We start from the raw sequence: 20,886 nt of genomic DNA, 5'->3' as shown, positions 1-20,886 counted from the left end.
TAAAAAATAAAATATGATTGATTGTTGGATCGGAAATGGAACCTTTGTACAGTCCGGTACAGACTGGGTTTGGGATGGAAAATACAATGAATGGCAATGGTTAGATGGATGTCCTTCTTTACATGTGTCACTCAATTTCAAAGTTGTGCCCGATCGATGGTTGGATGGATGGAAGGTCGGCAATATCCATGGCTGGCTGTGACAAATAATAATAATAATAATAGTAGCGGTTATAACCGCTCTGGGAATATGGGCATCGGCATCGGGTGCAGGCCCGCGGTGACAAGTATCCATTCATTATAACTAAACATTGTAGATTGGCACGTTCTAAATTACCGTGAAGCAATGCGCTTTAACTGTGTTGAACCAATGGCGTGTGGCTGTGAATGGAAATGTCAGAGCATAGTGTGTTGTTGTGACTTGTAAAATGGTCAGACGAATCAGTATCTCACGTGGAATCCGACAATGCATATCACCGGGTATATATCAAGACAAGTCTTACTCTTTCCATTCACTATTCATTGTTGATGGTGCTGACTCTCATTGCGAAGCAATCAATATATGTGAGGAACGTCATACTCACGAAAGGTGGGAGATAAATGAGTGACTGATCAAGTGTGTGGTGTGAGTGTGGGTGGGACATCAATCAATCAAACAATGATGTCAAAGGTAAGATGGTGGTGGGTAACAGTGATGGTGAGTGTGAGTGTGTGTGTGGCAATGAACTCTCGATTGGTGTTCATTCGTCAGTGCAATGGCAAGATACTCAACTTATCCCTATGGAATGAATGATTGAATCAATGGAATGAGTGAAGGAATGAAGGAATGAAGGAATGAAGGAATGAGGATGTTGTCATTGAAATAATGTGTGTGTTATGATGAGTGGGTGTCTACTCCGAAGAACTAAGCCAATGACATGTTGTCGAAGTACTATTACCGATCAGGCCAAATATATTGGAGATGTCCATTTTCTGACTCCTTTCATTTATCTTACCGTTGACCATATCCACAATATTACCTTAACCTGGCAGACACTCTCCATTATTTTATTCAACAACACATACAACTCAAGATAAAATAAAGTAGAAAGGTGATTTTGAAAACTCCATCGATAGGGTCATATTGACAATCCAGTCCAATCCTAGTCTGACTTGACAACCTACTATATTTAATTACAATAATTAATATTGATTCATCAATCATGTTTGGAATGAGACCTAATATATGACTTGGCTTTACAATAATTATGATTATTTTTGATATGATCAACATTCGTTCGTTTTTTGGGCAAATCACCAAAACATTCTATTGCCGAACGACATTTTATTACTTCATTTCAAGAATAAGACGATCGATCATACATAACATATACATACAGAAAGATATAGGAGTGAAGTGATGAAGTTAACAGCAAACAAACTATCAGAGTTCTATCCTGATGTCAGTACAACAACATCGATTGTATTGTCATCAAAGGAGATCAATGAGTTGGGTGACCTCAGCTGTTGTTTGGATCTCAAACGATTAGACCTCAGCAAGAATGAGATTGCCAACATGTATGGTCTCAAAGACCTCGTCTCACTCGAGACACTCAATGTATCAACCAACAAACTTGAGAGAATGATCGATATCAAGTCAATGACAAAGTTAAAGGGTATGTGTTTACATCTTTCATGAGCATGATTGGTTGATTGATTGACTGACACATCCATGATTGATAGTGTTGAACATGTCACATAATAAGTTAAAGAGGATTGAGGGAGTGATGAAGTTGGCCAATCTAAATGCCTTGGTACTCAATAATAATAATATATCGACGATTGAGAACATGGAGTACTTGCCCAATCTCAACACATTGGTACTCTCACACAATGCCATCGAGCATATCCAAGGTATCAAGTTCCTCAAAGAGTTGACCAAGTTGTCAATATCACACAACACCATCAAGCATATCCCAGACATGAGTCAGAATACCAAGGTATGCCACTCAATCGGATCAATCAATAACATGATATGGAACCATTCCACTCACTCCCACACTCAATCAATCAATCACATGACACATTCCAGCTCAAGGAACTTAGGATCACAAACAATAAGGTGTTTACAATGGATGCAAAGATACAACTGCTGCATACTCTTCAGATCATTGACTTGTCACATAACTTGTTGAGTAATTATAAGGATCTGGAACCTTTGACAAAGTTAAAGAGTCTGAGGAGTCTGAGTTTGATTGGTAATCCAATTGCTGCACAAGAGGACTATAGAGAGAAGATGAAGGAGATGTTCCCTGCACTGGACAGTCTGGACAACAAGCCATTCTCTGACAGGAAGATTGGAAAAGTGGACAAGAGGAAGAAGAATCTCGAGAAGAGGGAGACTGTCGAGCAACAAAAGAAATATAGGTTGGAGAGGGAGGCGTCTGCCAGTCGCGATGACAGTGATGACAGTGATGATGAGGATGGCAGTGATGATGAGAAGAAGAAGAAGAAGAAGGTGATTGTAAAGAGACCAGCAATCAAGAGGAAAGGACAAGATGATGATGAAGATGATGAGGAGGAGGATGACCAACCATCAAAGAAACAACGTGTGGCAGTACACTCGTCATGGGAGAAAACAAAGAGCAAGAGACCATTGATGGCAGACAAGACAAAGCATGCTTTGGCCAAGCCATTGGTATCCAAGGATACTAAAGTTGATGTGGAGATGACCGAGCCAAAGAGGGTGACTAGAGAGCCAAAGATGGATACCAAGAGCAAGGTTGCCGCCCCAGTGTCAATGGCGGAGAAGAAGAGACCGGTGGCAAGCGAGCCAAAGATCGATAAGAGTGTCAAGAAACAAGATAGCAAGTTAGTGGAGAAGAAGAAGCAGTCATCATCACCAGCACCAGCAAAGACAACGACAACAACAACAACAACGACAACACCAAAGAAGAAAAAGTCAGCGATTGAGGAGACTAGCAGTAACAAATCAATCACAAAGGAGAAGAAGAATGAGGATAGTTCATTGAGCTTTGGTGAAAGAGTCAAGAAGATCGATATGGCTGATGGTCCAGGATCAAAGGTGACCAAGTCCAAGACCACCCCATCAAAGACAAAGCCAACCACAACAGTGCCAACAACGACAAAAACCAAGAACGAACTTGTCACATTCTCTGATAGTGATGGCGAGGATAACAAATCATCAACAACAAGTCAGCCACAATATGCCTACAAGTTCAGCAGCGAATCAAACAACAATGACAATGACAATGGCAATGACAAGAACAAGAGCAAGACGAATGGCAAAGAGGACAAGAAATCAAAGAACAAACAGGCAAAATCACAGACCAAAACCAAACCAGCCAAATCAGTGTTCGACGATGATGAGGAGGATGACCTGGTGAAGGAGTACAAGGAGATGAAGAAGCAGCAACAACAGAAGGCCCCACAACAACAGAAGCAGCAAAAGAAACAGAAATCGGAGGAAGCACAACCCAAGAAGGAAGTGGCGCCAATGATGAGTGCAGCAGACTTGATGGGAATTAATAGTAATGACGATGACTATTAATCCAATGATGATAATAATATATATAAATGGAATGGAGTAAGATCCAGTTTACTTCCCCTTGTTATTATTATTCATAAAGTTATCCAGCCTCTCTTCCATTTCCTTGGTTTCCAGTTTTGATCTTCTGATTATCTCATCAATTCGCTGATCCTCTGTATTGTACTCGGATGACAATATCGGTTTGATTGGTTGTTCCACATTGGACAATAACTTTGAGAATGCTGTTGGTTGTGTTGGAGCTGCTTCTGCAACAGGTGCAATACCTTGCTCTTGTTTCAATCTATTGATCTTGTCTATGGCCTCTTGTGGCAATTGTGGTGTCTCGAATGTCAATGCCCTCCTCAAGCTCTTGAGTGACTCGCGGACATCAAATCCCAATAAATTAGACATTACTTTATCATGGTAATTCCTCAGCTACAAGGTTTGATTGATTGATTGATTGATTGAGTGAGCGAGCGATTGAATGATTGATGTCTTTGAATATCTTGGATAACATACACCAGTTACAACAGTATCTTTCTCTTTACCTGGCTCGTAGTAATCGCTGAAGAGTGCAAAGTAGAAGGCCAGTGAACATGTGATGTAGGTGATATACTTGCCAGTGCGGAATGATATCACTGGACGAACTTGTTTCTCCATCCACTCATTATTAAACATTGATTTATTAACATCGTCTATAACAGGGGGTCTATGTTCAACATTGTTTGTATTTGTCGTCGATGTATTTGGTTTAACATCTGTTGTCGTTGATGTAGTCGATGTTGATGTCGATGCTGTTGACTTTGGTGGAGTCTCTGTAGTGTATCTCCTCCTTTGTTTGACCTCCTCCCAATCAATCACTCTATTATTAAACTTATTCCTATTCATTATATGTATGTATGTATGTATTATATATGTAATGTTATTTGTAATCAAATATCTGTTTGGTTGTGTGAAAAGTTCTGCATCATGATTCGTTGTAGCCGAATGCTTATTCGATTTTTATCACAATGAGCCCCAAATTTCACACAAAAGACGAAAGAATGTCTGGGGTTGACCTCTTCACTTTGTTCAACTTTGACAAGTATACAACTTGTTAACATCACTAGATAGATAGATAGATATTAGTTCATACATATACACACAACATGTTGTCATCTGTAGCTCGATACACTACTACATCTACTCTACAGAGGCTTGCACATTACCAAACAAGCAACATAGCCTCAGCTGCCTCATCATATATATTCAATCAACAGAGATCAGGACCATCATCACCATTGTACAGCAACAACAGATACTATTCAACCAACACACTTACATATCCAAGCGAAACTAATCCATTCAATATCACTGTTACTGACTTGTGCGCAAAGGTGAGTTATTGATTGATTGATTGATCAAGCATCACTACTAACCAACCTTTAACCCCGACACATAGGAGATCAACCATCAAAAGACAAACTTAAAGTCCGATGACACCAAGTTGAGAGTGATGGTGGACACTGGCGGTTGCAGTGGATTCCAATATATATTCAAATTCGACACTAAGCCTTCACCAGAGGATGATGTGTATGTTTGATAGATTGATTGGACATGATTGATTGATAGGTCGGCTAACATGTTTCGATCCAACAATTTGGACATTATAATAGTGTATTCACAAAGGACAATGCAGAGATTATAATCGATAAGGTATCACTGGATATGATGAATGGATCAATTATAGACTATGAAGTGGAGCGGATGAGGAGCACATTCGTCGTGTCACACAATCCAAACACCATCAAGTCATGTGGTTGCAAGATATCATTCGACTTGAAGAAGAAGTAGCCCATCCAGCAGTAACAGCAGTACATACTATATGAATGGCACTTGTTTATTATATAATATATATAGATGGGATGTGGAATGATCCCTTGTCAACACATACATATCATATTCCTCTCCTTCTTCCCCCTTTTCCTCCTCACTCCACCCATCCATCAATCCATCGATCCATCTTACACACTCAGACAAAGTGTGACTCTACTGATATGATGTTCAGACGATCATCCTTGAACAGACCCTTGACTGCATCAACCTTGACAGTGTCGGCCACAATAGCGACATTACTTGTGTCGTCATCGAATAGGATGCTCAAGTGCTTCAGTGAGTCCTTGATCTCCTGCTCACTAATCTTGAACAGCTTGTCCAACAGCACTCTATATCCATCCGATGGCCATTTCCTGATCACATGACTAATCAACGACTGGAAGATGGAAGTTATCGATTGAGTGAGTGAGTTGAATGTTAATAAACCCAAACCAGGCCATCAATCAATCAATCAACATACCTGATAGATAGCCTTAAAGACATTCTTCTCAGCATTGACAAACTCGAATAGGACTGAGCTGGCTGCGGTTTGGACCCATGCTGGATTCAACTGGCCACTGGATATCACGTCACAAACGATACGTTTGGACTCGGAGAATGCCTTCTCAAGGCTGGAGGACTTGGAACAACTGAATGTGAGAATGCCAGACTCACGATCAATGTAAAGGTCGTAGTTGTAGGTCAGACCGGCGCCGCGCAGACCCTTCCAGAACGGGCCCTCCATCTGCTCAAAGTAGTGAATGGCCAACAACAGTGCGGCAAACTCATTGGACAGCATGCTGTCGTATCGGAATGTTGTTGGATGTGTTCGGGTGAAGTATCCACTGGTCGAACCGGGCAGTGGCAGCATCTGGTGCACCTTCCTCTCGTTGACCTTGTCCGAGAGCACTTGAATGACCATTGGTGGTCGCGCTACTGCCGTGTCTTTCCAATGATCAAAGCTGTCGATCCACACCTGTTTGACGTCGTCCAGCTGGTAGAGGTCCGCGCCAACATGAACGGTGGTCGTGGAGGGATTGTTGAAAAAGTCCCTGATTGAGTTGAGCTTGTCGACGTACTCGGTGGTGTCGGGGTCTGCCGCCAGCTTGGCGAGGATGGCCTCGAGGAAGATATACTGGCGCTGGAAGTTGAGCACTGATTGGTTGGACTTGTCGTGGTGGTAGAGGTTGAACTTGGTCATGGCGCTCACCATGTACTGGCCCTCGTTCCTCAGGGGTGAGATGTCATCAAACATCTGTTGGGCAATGACCTTGATGCGACTGTTTACAAATCTAATGTCACCGCCAATCAATGAGCGGACGAGTCCGACTGCATCCAAGTAGTTGTCCTGGGTGACCTTGAACTTTGCAACACACAACTGTGAGAATGGAGTCTTTGATTGCTTCATACCGACTGTTGCAGAGTAAGTGATGAATGTCTTCAAATATATCAAGTCCATATCCTCATGGCTAACTTCCTCTCCATCAATAACTACTGGTGTCTAATATTATTGGGTGTGAGTTGGTGATTGATTGATTGAATGATTAGTGACTGACTTACCATGAAGAACAACTTAAAGTACAACTGGAGGTATTGTCTTAGCTCGTCTGGCAAGTCAAAGGTGTTCATCAGTACATGTATCTGGACAAATGATGTCTGGGCGTCTAAGGGTGTGGAGGTAAAATGGGTAAGTACGTGACCATTCCGGACCATTCCAATGATTGGTGAATCATTCAAACATACGGTTTAACAACATATCGAATGGTGCCTTCTCCGGCGACTTGGATAGTACATGCTCCATCAATTTCCTGTGATCCTCATCTTGCTTTGATGGAACATCATTGAACAGACTGACAATGGGAATGAACTTGATTGCTGATGGCGATGGTGTCTTGATCCTCTCTACATTATTTGATTGATTGATCGATCCAAAGTGTCAGTCAGCCAGCCATCATGTCCAAAATACCATCACGTATTCCAATACATACCAAACAATTCCTTGTCGATTGGCTTCTCGTTGACCTCTTGACTTTGTTTCAAACGTTCACCAAGTTGTTTGATCTTCTCTTCGCCAAGCTCTTGGATCTGCTTCTCAGTGCGTAGGGTCTCGACCTCGGTCAGTCGCTTGGACTCTGCAGTGGATGGTATGGCAACGATCTCAATCACAGGCTGATCGATAAAGAATCGTTTAATCAGGTTGAGCCAGAATGCCTCATCCTTTACCAACAACTCATCAAAAATGTCCAAACTGATGCTCTTTGTCAGATTAGTCTTGTCCTCGCCATACAAGAAGTCCATTATAACTGGCTCCGATACAATGCCCTTGATCGACTTGTCAAAGCTGAGTGTAGTCTGTTGTGATGTATGAGTGAGTGTGTTAATGGCATGACGCGAGGAGTGGCTTGACGGACACATACTGATTGTTTTGTACTCTCTAGGACAGCATGCATCTTCTCCATGTCAATGTCTTTGTTGTCGAGTAGCTCTTGGATGACTTGGAAGAACTTATCCTTGACTTGTCTCATCTTCTTTACATTGCAATTGTCAAAGTACACGACCAATACTGATGTGGAGAACTCGTACTTATAGAACATTGACTCTGTTGCGTATGGCTCTTCAATATCAATCATCTCTGCGCCAATTGGTGATGTTGGTCCATCCAGCAAGTATGACTATGTTCCAAATTGCATGAGTAAGTAATGGTCCAATGTCCATGATCAAACAATGAATGGCCTGACTTACCATGAGTACAGAGAGGGCATCGGACAACTTGTGCTCAGATTGCTCGATACCTTTGAATGAGAGATATACTGCACCGATGGTCTCGTCTTCTGAGCCGTAGGTGATGTCTTTGGAGATGGACTTGTCAAAGAATACTGGCTTCTCTTGGAATGGACGAACCATTGGTGTTAGTGTACCCTTGGACATAATCTTCTGTTCAAAGGCATCTAGTGTGGCAAAGATTTGTTCAGTCTCCACCTGGCCAACGACCAATATACCCATGTTATCCGGGCGATAATAATCCTTGTGATACTGTCTGATTGTGTCAACGTCCAATTTGCGTATATCCTCTAGCAATCCACCAGTCTCACTCTTATAACCAGTATCATTGGTGAACAACATCTGTCTGAGTCTGTTTGATTGATTGAGTGAATGAATGAATGAGTGATCGAGCGAATGAACGAGTGTGATTGAGTTGGCGCTTACTCAAAGTCCACGATAGAGAATTGCTTATGCTGTCTGGCTTGCATCTCACAGTATACTACACCAGAGTCATGTCCTTTGCCATCGATGTGATGGATCTCTGTGACGTAGGACTCGTCCGTGAGTGTTGGATAGAGGATGTGATCGAGGAAGATGGGCAATGCCTGCAGGAATCCCTCTGATCCCGCTGTGGACAGGGTGTATGCAGTATGATCTGTTGCAGTCCATGCATTAGTACCCTGTGCAAAGCATTTAGATACAATAGTATCAAGGAAACCTTTATAAGGATAGTCCTCTGAACCCATAAACACCAGATGCTCCAATGTATGTGGGCATCCATCATGTCTATGTATCTCTGTTGCCAAGAAGAACTCGCCTATTTAATGTGTAAGTAATGATGTTGTTGACATTCATTCATTCATCATTCAATCATTCATTCATACCATGAACCAATGGACTGGTATCCTTTACATTGTAGAGGACTAGACCACTTCTCTTTAGTCTCCACTTCTCAATGTCTTTGCCTCTCAAGTTGAACTTGACCAACAACTCATACTTATCACTATTGATATTCATATTATATCTCTCTCACTTTAATTATATGTTTAGAGTATAATGTAGTAATGGATGTGTTTCCCAATGTGATGATCACACGCTCCCCCCCTCATTCAAGAACACATGTTCTACATCTTTGCACTCTGATGATGAATGAAGTGCAATCTCAAAAACACACACTTCTTAGGATCATTATCATTCATGTTATATCTCTATCTCTTTATCTCTTGTAATATAATAATGAATGTATGAATGGATGAATAGAAGGATTGATTGAAACAATTTGGTGTCTAGGTCAGAAGTAGTAGAAGGTAAAGAATCAATCAATCTATCTATCTTTGATGGAAGGGTGCACGGAATATTACAAGGCAACACAACACGTGATCATCAATTACAACAAGTCAATAGAACAATCAAACAAACAATCAAAGAGTCAAAGAAATCAATCATGATTATGTTTTACAACATGTAAATTTCGACCAGGGTAAACATTTATCTTCACTTTAATAATTTCTCTTACACTCGAGGTGGTTTAAGTTTCACCAATTACACCAATTGGTGTAACAAATATGACCTCAATGATCATCAACATCGCCATTACCACCTACTGACAGTGAAGTGATAATATAGATCTCTTTAGATTTGATGATCATCGAGGTGCACAACAGCAGTACATACCCCAACAACACCAAACATACCCGCTACTTTACAACAATGAGCCAGCAATGGGTCACCTTTAGAATTAATTGCAAGTGTTGTGTTGTCGAAGTGGAACAACAAGATTATCCTTTTGAAATCAAATTCTTGTTGCTTTGCTTGCTTGGTGAATGAATGAAAAGATATCTAACTACAATCGTTCAAAAACAAGATATTTTGGTGTAGGTTGCACCAAAAACTTAACAAGAGTCAGGTGCGTTATTTCGGGATGGACTGGACGGATGGTGTCCTTCTGGGCCTCATTGGGGGCATGGTTTAAATACAATATGTGGAGTCAGTTAATAGAGGTAAGTAACCCTTGGTACCGCCCATATCATTCGTGTCCAATGTGATAAATGGAGATTCATCTTGTTGGTGTCACTCTGCCTTTTGCCAGGCCTAAACCATACCACCTGGTTTTGTGTGTGTTATATCCTACTGATTGATCATGCATTGTTGTTGTGGAGGTAGTGGATGAGTCCGACTACTAAATCACCAAACAAATGTAAACAATACTCCACACGCTTCTCAGGGTGCAATGACAAACAATGCAATCTCCTCAACAGGTTCGCGGTCCACCTGACTACACTTACTGGACTCTGCCTCTTCAATTCACCATTCCATTTAATCATTCAAGTAATAATAATAATAATAATAATAATAATATTCATACACATATAATTGTGTATAACTGTATCACTACTTAATCAATCAAAATAATTGTAATATTATAAACAGATCAATCAATCAATCAAATTAGGAAGACATGTCAAATCTTCAACGATCAGGTGTCATCACCTTTACACTTGTAGTGTTGTTGGTGGCTTTGATTGGCACTACATCTGCAATTTCCGATTCACGTAGGTCCACCCACGAGTGTCAGATTATCCATTACGCACACTCATTCACTCACACCCAATCACAATCAATCAATTTCATCAACAACAGAATGGACTGTGCTCAATTCATTCGCCAGTAATCTTGGATTTAAATGGCCGTCGAAGGACTGTAACGTGTATGGAGTGTACACTGTTAGCAGCAGATCCTATAACCTAAACTCCTACATTGGTTGTGACAATAGTCAGAACCTTATTAACCTGTATGTACTTACTTACATCACATACACATTCATTCACTTTACAACATCAATACTAACCATCAATCCTCTCAAAAGTACATTGGAGGCTGCGCCAGCATCTAATAAACTATGTCGTCCATTGAGTGGAAACGCCATCCTGGATAGTGACAACTGGAGTACCATCGACAACCTGAAGACACTGTATGTAGTTGTTGTTATTGTTTAAAATGGATATGAATGAGTAGGATACCATACTAACAACTCACTTAATCATTCAATCAATGTAGTAACTTGATCAATGTTGATCTCTCGTCCTCAGGAGGTATTCCAAGCAAGTTATATGATTCAGAGATGGGCTCCTTGTACACACTGTAGGTAGTCCATGATCATTCATTCATTCTTTCTTTAGTACATTCATTATTAACACATATGATTATCCAGATCCATCACTGGTATTTGCAAGGCCAACTTCAATGGAGGTGTATTCACAGAGAGACTTGACAATCTCTATGTTGAGAATGCCTTGGGTACCTTCCCCAACCTCACAGCCGCCACCAATCTATATAATTTGTAAGTAACTACGATATCATATGATTGATCATCCATGTATCCTGACCCTAATCAATCAATCAATCAATCAATCAATCAATCAATGACCATCTACAGTGCACTTACTCAGAGTCCAAGTGACACACTGAAGTTTATTTTGTCCCCATCGTTATTCACAAGTTCAATGACAACATTGTAAGTGTTTATACTTGATCAAGCATGTTGATCTGACCAAGAACAATAACTAACAAGTTTATAATTTTAGTAAGTTGATCCTTACCTCTCAACCATCCACAATCGTCTTGCCAGGATCCATCCTCAATGCTCAAAACCTCATTAACAAGTCTACAAAGCTAACCTCATTGTATGTATACCCTCACCCTTGCCCTTGCCCTTGCCCCTACCCTCATACTCATACTCAATTCCATTATATAGTATAATCAACTCTCCTGGCTTCTCAACCAACTTCAACTCATTCTTCACATCGGTTCCAAACACTTTGACATTCTTGTCAATGAGTGGACTTACACTCTCGGACCAAACTACATTGCCAGATGTCCCACCTGCTAAATGGTCCAACCTCAAGGGTTTGGCCTTGGAGCGTCTAGGACTCACCGGCACACTCAACAACAACTACTTCCTCATGTCAAACCTCACCTCATTGTCATTGATGCATAATCCAGCGTTGGCCATGACCATCCCCACTCAGTTTGGTTCATCGTCCAACATCAAATCGCTCTACCTCTCTGACACCAACATCAGTGGACAACTCCAAGAGAACATCCTCGACAATGGACTCACCACACTCTATCTGACCACTGTCAATGGACTCAAGAACACCTTGCTCCCCACAGCATTCCTCTGTCTCCCACCATCATACTTCACCGGTCTCACCATCCCCGCCTACATCTTTGACAATGTCACCTTTACCAACTACCAAGGACCAGATACCCCAAGGAGTTGTGGTATGTATTCGAGTCAGCTGACATTGATCAGCTGATCAATGTTCAATCAGCTGACATCAGTAATATCAGCTGACTTTGACAAAAATTCTAACATATCATACCTACCCTCTCCTACCCAGAACCATCGATCACCTTCATCTCCAACCCAATCAGCAGCAACTTGACATTCTTTACCGTTGTTGGTATTAACTTTGGTGACAAGCCAAACATTAAAATGGTCTCTGGAAATGATCAGTACATTGTCAACAACAACAATGTGAATGCCTCTGCATTGCTATGTATCACTCCAGTGTTCTTGCAGGGTGCCGGTACTCTCTACCTCACCCAGACATACGGCGCACTCAAGACTGCCACCATCCCCTACAGCTTCATGATCCCCTCCATCACATCGATCTCCTCGCCACCCACCCTTGGAGGCTTTGTAACGCTCACTGGCTATGACCTACTGCCATTCACTCAGCCAAATGCTATTGGCACCTATGTGATGATTGGTAACACCCCATGCACCAACCTTACCTCGGTCGACGTGTTCAAACAGATGTCTTGTTTGGTTCCACCAGGCATCACATCCAATGTCCAGGTGCTAGTGTCGATCAAGGGTCTGTCCAGCGACCCCTCAACCACACCAAACTTCTTCTACCGCGCGCCCACCGTCCAGACTGCCAACGCCATGTCTCCAGACAAGGAGAACGCCATGACCATCACAGGTTCCGACTTTTGGACCGACATCAATGCTGTCAATGTTACCGTGCAGCTGGGTGCTCAGCTGATTCAGTGCAACGTCACATACGTCAATCACTCAATCATCTACTGCACATTCCCTTCTGTTGGCTTTGTCGCTGGCACTCATAACATCCAAGTAGCCGTGGCCGATCAACCATCATTCCCCAACAGCTTGTTCTCATTCGTCGACATCCAGTTGTGTCCAGACTCATGCGGTGGCTCGGCAAAGGGCGAGTGCAACGTCGGTTTCGGTCTGTGCAACTGCAAGAATGTTGCCGGACCATCATGCTCTGAGGGCGCCATCCCATCCACCCTCCAGGTCAACACTACAGCCCCTGTTTTGTCGATCTCCTCGCCAGACTCTACCACCACACTCAACGCCTACCTCGTTTCCGTTTATGAGAATGGCGCTGAGACCAAGATTGCCAACTGGCAACAAGCATCCCTGCCCGCAACACGTGCCAACTCATTCACATGGACTTCTGGAAGCCGACAGATCGTCGTCATCATTCGTCCAAACAATGCCAGCACACCAGCCGACCTTGTTGGTCCAGGTGCCCTGCTCAACGTCTTTGACAACACATTCACATACCAAGTGTCCTACCAATCAAAGGGCGACAGCTACAATGATGTTGGCTTCAAGTTCCAGTTTGATGTCTTCCCCACCGAGTGCAGCGCCCCACCCATCCACGTTGCCTATCCAGCACAGGGACTCAACACGTCAGTTCACTGGCTCACTTTGACCAAGTTCAACACATCATGGTTCGCTCGTCTGCCACAGGTAGCCAGCATCAACGGCAATGGAGGTTCGATCTCAAGCACACTTGGAGTTCGCGACGGCACCACCACCAACATAGTTGCCGACGTCAACAACTACAAAGAACCAATCAGCAGCGTGAACTTTGAGTTTGACTTTAGCGCATTGACGGCGTCGGGTTCGGCCGGACGTGTTCCAGTCACCACCAACTGTCCATCCAATCAACCGGGCGACAACAGCAGTGGCGACAAGGGCGGTCGTGGAGGTGGCACTGACAACAAGTGGAAGGTCACCGTTGGAGTTGTAGTTGCTGTCGTTGGCACAGCCATCATAGCTGCCGGTGGATTCTTCATTTGGAGACAACATCGCAACCTTGAGCAAACCAAGAGTCTTTTGGACAAGAAGTTGAAGGAGATCAATGCCAACCTTTAACCAATCATGACCTCTACTCCTTTGCGCATACCGTTTCCCTCACTCCCTATACCATTTCTATCTCAACCATCCTACTTCACACATTATGAGAACAATCCGATTAGCTTTGTACAATATTCAAAAGAATGGCAACGAAGCCAGGCCTACAAGTTATGGTAATAACAAATGTAGACTAATTACAATTAAAAGATATATTTAATTGATTGTGGACAACCAATAATGGGGTTCTATTTAAGATTAAGTGTTATGGATTATACATGGATTAATTAATCCCCACTTTGTTGGGTCGATCTGACTCACACATAACAGACTTTTTGATTTATTGTTAGGATTAATTAGATTTAATTATAATAATTATTATAATATCCTGGATTTGATTTGCAATGATCTCTACAATTAAAGTTTTGGTTTGCATTCGCTCTGCAAACATTAAGACATACACGTTCCATGAAAGAAATACTTTCAAAATATTTATACTCTGTATCGGAATCATCGCATTTGAAGGTAAAATACCTAGGGCATATCTCAGCGTGTTTGACCCAATCTTTTTTGGCAAGCAACTCGTTACAATAGTCAGGAATGGTTACCACAGTGGCGCATTGATCTTGGCAACTTGGTTGTTCAGAGATGACAAAAGTAATTGAGATAAGAAGGTATAAGGAAATAGTGAGATAAGATTTCATGATTGAGATACAATGAGATAATAGGACCAACCTTGGTCTTTTATACGCCGAGATGAGAACTGCCCTCAGTACACTGATGGCAGTATAGACACGATCTGTTAAACCATGAATGGCCTATTTCCACAATAAAAGTACAACATATTCTTTTGATACACACTGCTTTATTACAATGTTTTCGCCCACCGACCTACACTACATGACTTTGTCTACCTTTTGGTGTCGTCGACCTCTCGGAAGAACACGAGCAATTCAGCTTGTAAAGATTATATATACCAGTTCTACACTTTTGGTTATGATCATTTGTATATCCCCAATGTTTACCTTCACCAGGGGGAAGTGTGGTGAGGGGTGGAGACAGAGAGTGATCTGAGTACTATTACAACTGAGGATTCAAAATCAACATCACCATCATCATCGTCCTTATTTACATCGAGTAGGTCAATCTATTTACAAAAAATCTACCTTCACCACCAGGGGGAAGTGTGGTGAGGGGTGGAGAAAGAGAGTGGGGAATACATAGATATTTGGACAGTATTGATCTAGAGGCAGGGAAGAACACTTTTCCTTCTGAGTGTAATAATGACCAACTAAATTGTAAGTTTGAATTAATCCAAAGATCTGGATTGCCTGGGATAAGTGAATGATTTTATTAATTAAAAAACAAGAGAATTGTCTACATCCTCGTCCTGATTTACATCGAGTAGGTCAATCTATTTACAAAAAATAGAATTCATTATCTGTATCCACAATACCAATTTAACTCCATATCATTTGTAAGATTATAATCCAAATTAGTATATAAAGTATCTATTTGGTTTGAATCTCAGAGTTATTTGTACCATCCATCAATTAATAATTAATGTCAAGATTATTTTTATTACTACTTTTAGTTGGACTTGTTCTCTCTGTTAAACAAACTCCTCAGGAAGAATGCGAAAAAGTTTGCAAACAACAAGATATCAAAGTAGAGGAATGTTCTCAACTTCTCGCCAATCAAGAGTATAAAGCTTTTGTCAAACAACGGTGCACACTTGTAAACAACTGCACTGCTGTTAACGATCCCAATATGGGCACCTACTCTAATTATGCTCATGGCACCTGCGTGTCCAATTGCGAACCGGGCGGTGGATACCATTATTGCGCTAACTCACTTTGCCAAAACTTGCGAGTAAGAATGAATTACTTTAATGCTCCAGAAAACATTTACGATGATGTAAAAAAGAGATACAGATCATAAAATTATCATCATCACTTAATTTAACATCTTGAAGTACAAGTTAATAAACAAATAATATATAGTTGTACAATGAACTAGAGACTATTGATAGCATTGACCATGTTGCTGACTTGTGTGGCAGTTTGCAATGCAGTGAGAGTGAATGATGGAGAGTTGTCAAACAGTGAGACAACAACAACAACAACAGCCACAGCAGGGAAATTTGAGTCCCAGCATGATAATTGCATCAAAGGATGACCTATCCACATTATCGATAATGTGACATTGGAATGATTGACGGACCTGACATGGAGTGGGGAGGAGGAGGAGATGTTGTCAGTCAGCACGATGATCAAAGTGACATTAATGTCACCATGGTGTTGCTGGGCTGCATACTCAGCATATTCTTTGACAAGTCCACGATAGTTGCTGAATCAGGCGTAAAACTATTTTCCTAAATGTAGACTTATCTCAATTAAAGAAAAATATTAATATTTAATTGTTTGATTTTGGACAACCAACCAATAATCGATTGAATCTAAGTGTTTTGGATTTTACAAGGATTAATTAATTAATCAATTCCCACTTTGGCAATGAGGTCATCGATCTCAAACACACACAACACACTAACACTTAATTATCACTCCAATTATCATATCTTATGTGATGAATATTCATTTATTATTAGGATTACTTAAGATTGAAATGAAGACTTAATTGTTGGGAAGACTACCTTTAAACAAAAATATATATATATATATGTGTGAATAAATTAGTTCTGAATCAAAATCAAATAACAAATTAATTAAATAAGTAATTAACTATCATATTGAATATAATAACAATGAAGATTATTATCATTTTATTAATAACTATTTTCTTAATAGTTGGAATCCACGCGGTCTGTGCTAACATTGTGGAAGGCACACAAGGTGATACATCGCCCAGTATTTTTGGAGGTGATATAACAAATGAAGACGATATCTTTTCAGAATTCACCTTTGGACCTGATGACAGTGGAGATAATTTATTTGATGATAATAGTGGATCAGAAGATAGTAGTAGATATTTTGATATGTTTATCAACAAATAAAAAAATTTTGTATTCATTTTTGTCCCATAATACTTTTCATCAACGTTTGGAACATGTAGGCAAAAATGATCGTTTTTACGATTATGACAGTCATTTCTATTAACGAGACACAATATTTGCTGTTGTGAATCAATGATTGGGCTGCAAGAAGAAAGCAGGCTTTGAGTTGTTGGTCGTCTACTTCAGTGGTGATTAGCAAATTAAGTTGGCAACATCAATCCACAACACTTATAAAACTAAAGATATAAACTACTACACAACAAGATCAATTAATCAATCAATAAATCAATATTGGAATCCTCCCATGGAACATTGATTGATCGAGGAGGTAACCTTGAAACTCAAACAAATACAAGTCATAAACCAAACCAAGTCTTATGCAAACTAAATGGTCAACTGGATGTTGTTTTGTTTAATGTGATCGCAAAGAGAAAGCCTGATTTGGAAATGTCTGGTAATGTTAATACAAGATAGTATTGTTGTTGATATTGTTGTTTGTATTGCCAAGTTGGGGAAGAGAGAGAGTCGTGAAGAGGAGAATCGCAAGGATTGCAAGATGAGTTTGATTGATTTGATTGGATTGGATTGATTGTTGTGATTGTTGGCTTGACTTGACTGACTATGCAATGTATTCATACTTCCTCTGGCTTTGGTTATCGTCAGAAGTTCTTCTAATGTACTCCTGCTCGATAAGATATTCGATTGCCTTCTTGATGGTGGGGATCTTTGGCGAGAACCACTTGGTCATCTGGTTGGTGGTCTCGACGACGAGCTCGTTGTGGTTCATCACCTTCTTGGACTTCATGATACGCACGATGGCCGCCTGAAGCTTGAAGTAACGCTCCTTCTCAATCTCGGTGTTGGACACGGTCTGCTGGCCCTCGCTGGTCTTTGTGTCACCGATCTGCACGGGGATGTTGCAGTTGACCTTCATCTTCTTTGATGTGAACTTGGTGTTGATTGAGAATGTCGTCTCGTTGTTCCACTCCTTGTGGTCGGCAACATCAGTGTCAATGATTCCAGACTTGATCAACGATAGCAGTGGCAGACGAACGTTCATCTCATCAAGTCCGATTGTGTCCAAGACCTGGAATCTAGTGACCTTATCAGTGGTGTTGAGCATCAACAAAATGGCCATCTGGTATGCAGTTGTCTGTTGTAATGTAGAGTACAAAGTTAGTTAATGATCACATTGATTGATTGATTGATTGAATGATTGGAACTTACTGAGAGTTTGTAAATCTTGCCTCTGACTTGACGTGAGTCGACCTCTGCTCTGGAGAAATCGTAGAGGAAGTTGAGCACTCTACCCTTGTAGCTGTTCTTGTAGAACTTCTCGAAATATGTTAAACTTGGAAGCATCTCTGTTGGAGGCTTGAAAGGTGTTGAGGAGGTCTTGTTCGTCAATGACCATGATCCACCAGTCAACACGTAGAAGTTGAACGTATCTATTTTGTTTGTTTGTTTGTTTGTTAGTAATCTGTTGTTCATCCACATCACATCATCACATGCACATCATAACATACATGGAAGAGTAAGGTTTGCCTCATTGAGGTAGTTCTGGAAGTTGGAGTTGATATCCTTGCACAGTCTCATATCGTTAATCATTCTTGTCAGCTTGGTGCAGTAATCGAAACCTTGATGGGTCTTGAGCTTGTTGATCATTGAGGCCTCAGCATCCTCACTGGCCGAGAGATCCTCGACGAGACGCTTGGACAAGAACTTCTGGTAGTTCAGCATGAAGATATCCTTGTCTGGGAGGTACTTGAACAGACAGACAGCCTCTGACAGCTTGTTCTCCAGCTCGGCTTCGTCACTGATGTGGTATGGACCCTTCTTGAGGATCTGATCACAGAACTTGGCCAACACGACTGGGATGTTGGACTCCTTCTTCTTCTGGTCGTACGAGGCGGGGTTGCTGTTGATGACCACCGAGAAAGACTGGTCCATGGCCGAGAGGAACTTGGGGTCGTTGTTGAACGCCGTCTTGATCAGCTTGTTGAAGCGGTTGTACACCTCGAGCAGGATCTTGACGAGCACCTGGGGCTTCTCCTGGGCCTCCTTGAGGTCCTTCTCAATCTCCTTGAGTCCCTCGGACTTGATGAACTCCTGGAGCTTGATCCTGAGTGTCTCGAGATGGTCGACACGCAGCAAGAGGTTGTACATCATTGCCAGCTCGTCCTCCTTGTTCTCGAGCAGCAAGTCGAGGAACTTGTTGGCAAACTCCTCCTTGTAGTCGATGATCAGAGTCTTGTTGAGCAATGGGTCGAGTTTGTCCAACGTGGAGATTGGCATGAACTTCAACACTCTCGATCTCTCCTCCTCCACACGCTTTGCAATGTGTCTCATGTAGGCTGGGATACCATTCTTGGCGACATGATCCAAGGACTCAACCTTGTAGAAGGCTTCAGTCTCTTGTAGGAACTTGGTCTCAAAGTTGGCTTGGTAAACATCCAACTTGTTCTTATCAGAGCCCAATTGAACTATATTGATGTGAATAGTATTATTATTAGTATGAGTATGAGTATGAGTATGCGGACAAAGGGATAAACACATACCATAACACTCAAGTGTATCTGAGAGTACTTGGAGATTTGAAGAGTCTCTGTCCTCTCTGTCATTCTTCACAATCCTCAGCAACGAACCAGTGAGTCTGTTGTGCATCTTATCAAAGGCTGCTTGCTTCCAAGCCGTGAGACCATCCTGCAAGATCTTTGACTGTGGTGGGTTCTGAGAGTTGCCAATGTTTGTGCTCTTGTTGCTATTATCACTCTGATGTATCTTGTTCTATATTATTATTATTATTATTTGTTGTATTATGTATTTGTTAATATCCATTCATTCAATCATTCAATCAATCAATGCGGACAATGATGATAACTTACGACTGGTTCCAACCAACTCTTAAGCACTCTGGTGGAGAACTTCCAATCATTCCACTTGTTTCTAAAGAAGAGCAACAACTCATCCTCTGAGAGATGAGTGCCACCCTCAATGATCTCTGTTGCCTTGCCGTTAAGCAAAGACAGGATCTTTGGATAGAACTCCTTCAACACACCGTCATTCTGTGATGAACAATAGTTGTATACCTGACTGTATTTGTTGGATTATTTAATAGTTAGTATGATTGATTTGATTGATTGATTGATTGATTGATTGAATGAATGATGACCATACGTATAGATCTTCATATAACGATCATTTGTAAGACCACTCTTCAGTTGAGTGAAGAGGTCTTGGAAGGGCTTCTCACATTGAGCCCATAGGTTCTCCAAGTTGTTGGCGTTAGCGTTCGCTGCCATTATGTTCTATATGTATATATATATATTAAGTATCTATTCAAAAGGTATTATGATAATTAGTATATCTGTGTTTGCAAAATAGTAATAGCAGGTAGGTGTAGTAGTAGTTGTCCAACTTCCAATAAACAACAAAACAACAACAACAACAACAATGATGATTAATGTGGATTTGCAAGTTGAATGAATGAGTGTGTTGAGGGGTTTTGAAGTCTGACGTACTTGTGAAAGGAAGGTGAAGATATTGTGTGTGT

At 41.3% G+C, this 20,886-nt stretch overlaps 6 protein-coding genes across 6 annotated transcripts; 3 read left to right on the top strand and 3 right to left on the bottom strand.

The window, feature by feature from the left end:
* Positions 1–1,398: 1,398 nt before the first annotated feature.
* On the top strand, positions 1,399–3,549 carry SAMD00019534_067730 (hypothetical protein; the record flags this gene model as incomplete). Its single annotated transcript, XM_012897885.1, has 3 exons — positions 1,399–1,654; positions 1,722–1,978; positions 2,071–3,549. 3 exons carry the CDS (start codon positions 1,399–1,401, stop codon positions 3,547–3,549), a joined length of 1,992 nt encoding a protein of 663 aa, XP_012753339.1.
* Positions 3,550–3,597: 48 nt separating this feature from the next.
* SAMD00019534_067720 (hypothetical protein) lies at positions 3,598–4,188 on the bottom strand (the record flags this gene model as incomplete). The annotated part of the gene is made up of 2 exons (XM_012897884.1): positions 3,598–3,963; positions 4,048–4,188. 2 exons carry the CDS (start codon positions 4,186–4,188, stop codon positions 3,598–3,600), a joined length of 507 nt encoding a protein of 168 aa, XP_012753338.1.
* Positions 4,189–4,871: 683 nt separating this feature from the next.
* SAMD00019534_067710 (hypothetical protein) lies at positions 4,872–5,355 on the top strand (the record flags this gene model as incomplete). The annotated part of the gene is made up of 3 exons (XM_012897883.1): positions 4,872–4,904; positions 4,970–5,100; positions 5,184–5,355. Coding segments are annotated over 3 exons (336 nt in total), but the record flags the coding sequence as incomplete, so codon positions are not given.
* Positions 5,356–5,539: 184 nt separating this feature from the next.
* SAMD00019534_067700 (hypothetical protein) lies at positions 5,540–9,174 on the bottom strand (the record flags this gene model as incomplete). The annotated part of the gene is made up of 6 exons (XM_012897882.1): positions 5,540–5,779; positions 5,864–6,868; positions 7,372–7,761; positions 8,125–8,515; positions 8,590–8,962; positions 9,030–9,174. Coding segments are annotated over 6 exons (2,544 nt in total), but the record flags the coding sequence as incomplete, so codon positions are not given.
* Positions 9,175–10,603: 1,429 nt separating this feature from the next.
* On the top strand, positions 10,604–14,341 carry SAMD00019534_067690 (hypothetical protein; the record flags this gene model as incomplete). The annotated part of the gene is made up of 9 exons (XM_012897881.1): positions 10,604–10,697; positions 10,786–10,936; positions 11,012–11,116; positions 11,203–11,286; positions 11,357–11,485; positions 11,582–11,659; positions 11,730–11,828; positions 11,900–12,429; positions 12,549–14,341. The coding sequence occupies 9 exons, from the start codon at positions 10,604–10,606 to the stop codon at positions 14,339–14,341; spliced, it is 3,063 nt and encodes a 1,020-aa protein (XP_012753335.1).
* Positions 14,342–17,952: 3,611 nt separating this feature from the next.
* SAMD00019534_067680 (hypothetical protein) lies at positions 17,953–20,635 on the bottom strand (the record flags this gene model as incomplete). The annotated part of the gene is made up of 6 exons (XM_012897880.1): positions 17,953–18,486; positions 18,561–18,781; positions 18,860–19,816; positions 19,892–20,120; positions 20,219–20,426; positions 20,511–20,635. The coding sequence occupies 6 exons, from the start codon at positions 20,633–20,635 to the stop codon at positions 17,953–17,955; spliced, it is 2,274 nt and encodes a 757-aa protein (XP_012753334.1).
* Positions 20,636–20,886: the final 251 nt, after the last annotated feature.

The sequence above is a fragment of the Acytostelium subglobosum genome (assembly GCF_000787575.1).
Source record: "Acytostelium subglobosum LB1 DNA, scaffold: scaffold13, whole genome shotgun sequence".
Lineage (NCBI taxonomy): Eukaryota > Evosea > Eumycetozoa > Acytosteliales > Acytosteliaceae > Acytostelium > Acytostelium subglobosum.
The sequence above is the reverse complement of the archived record's forward strand: the minus strand, read 5'-3'. Positions and strand labels throughout refer to the sequence as shown.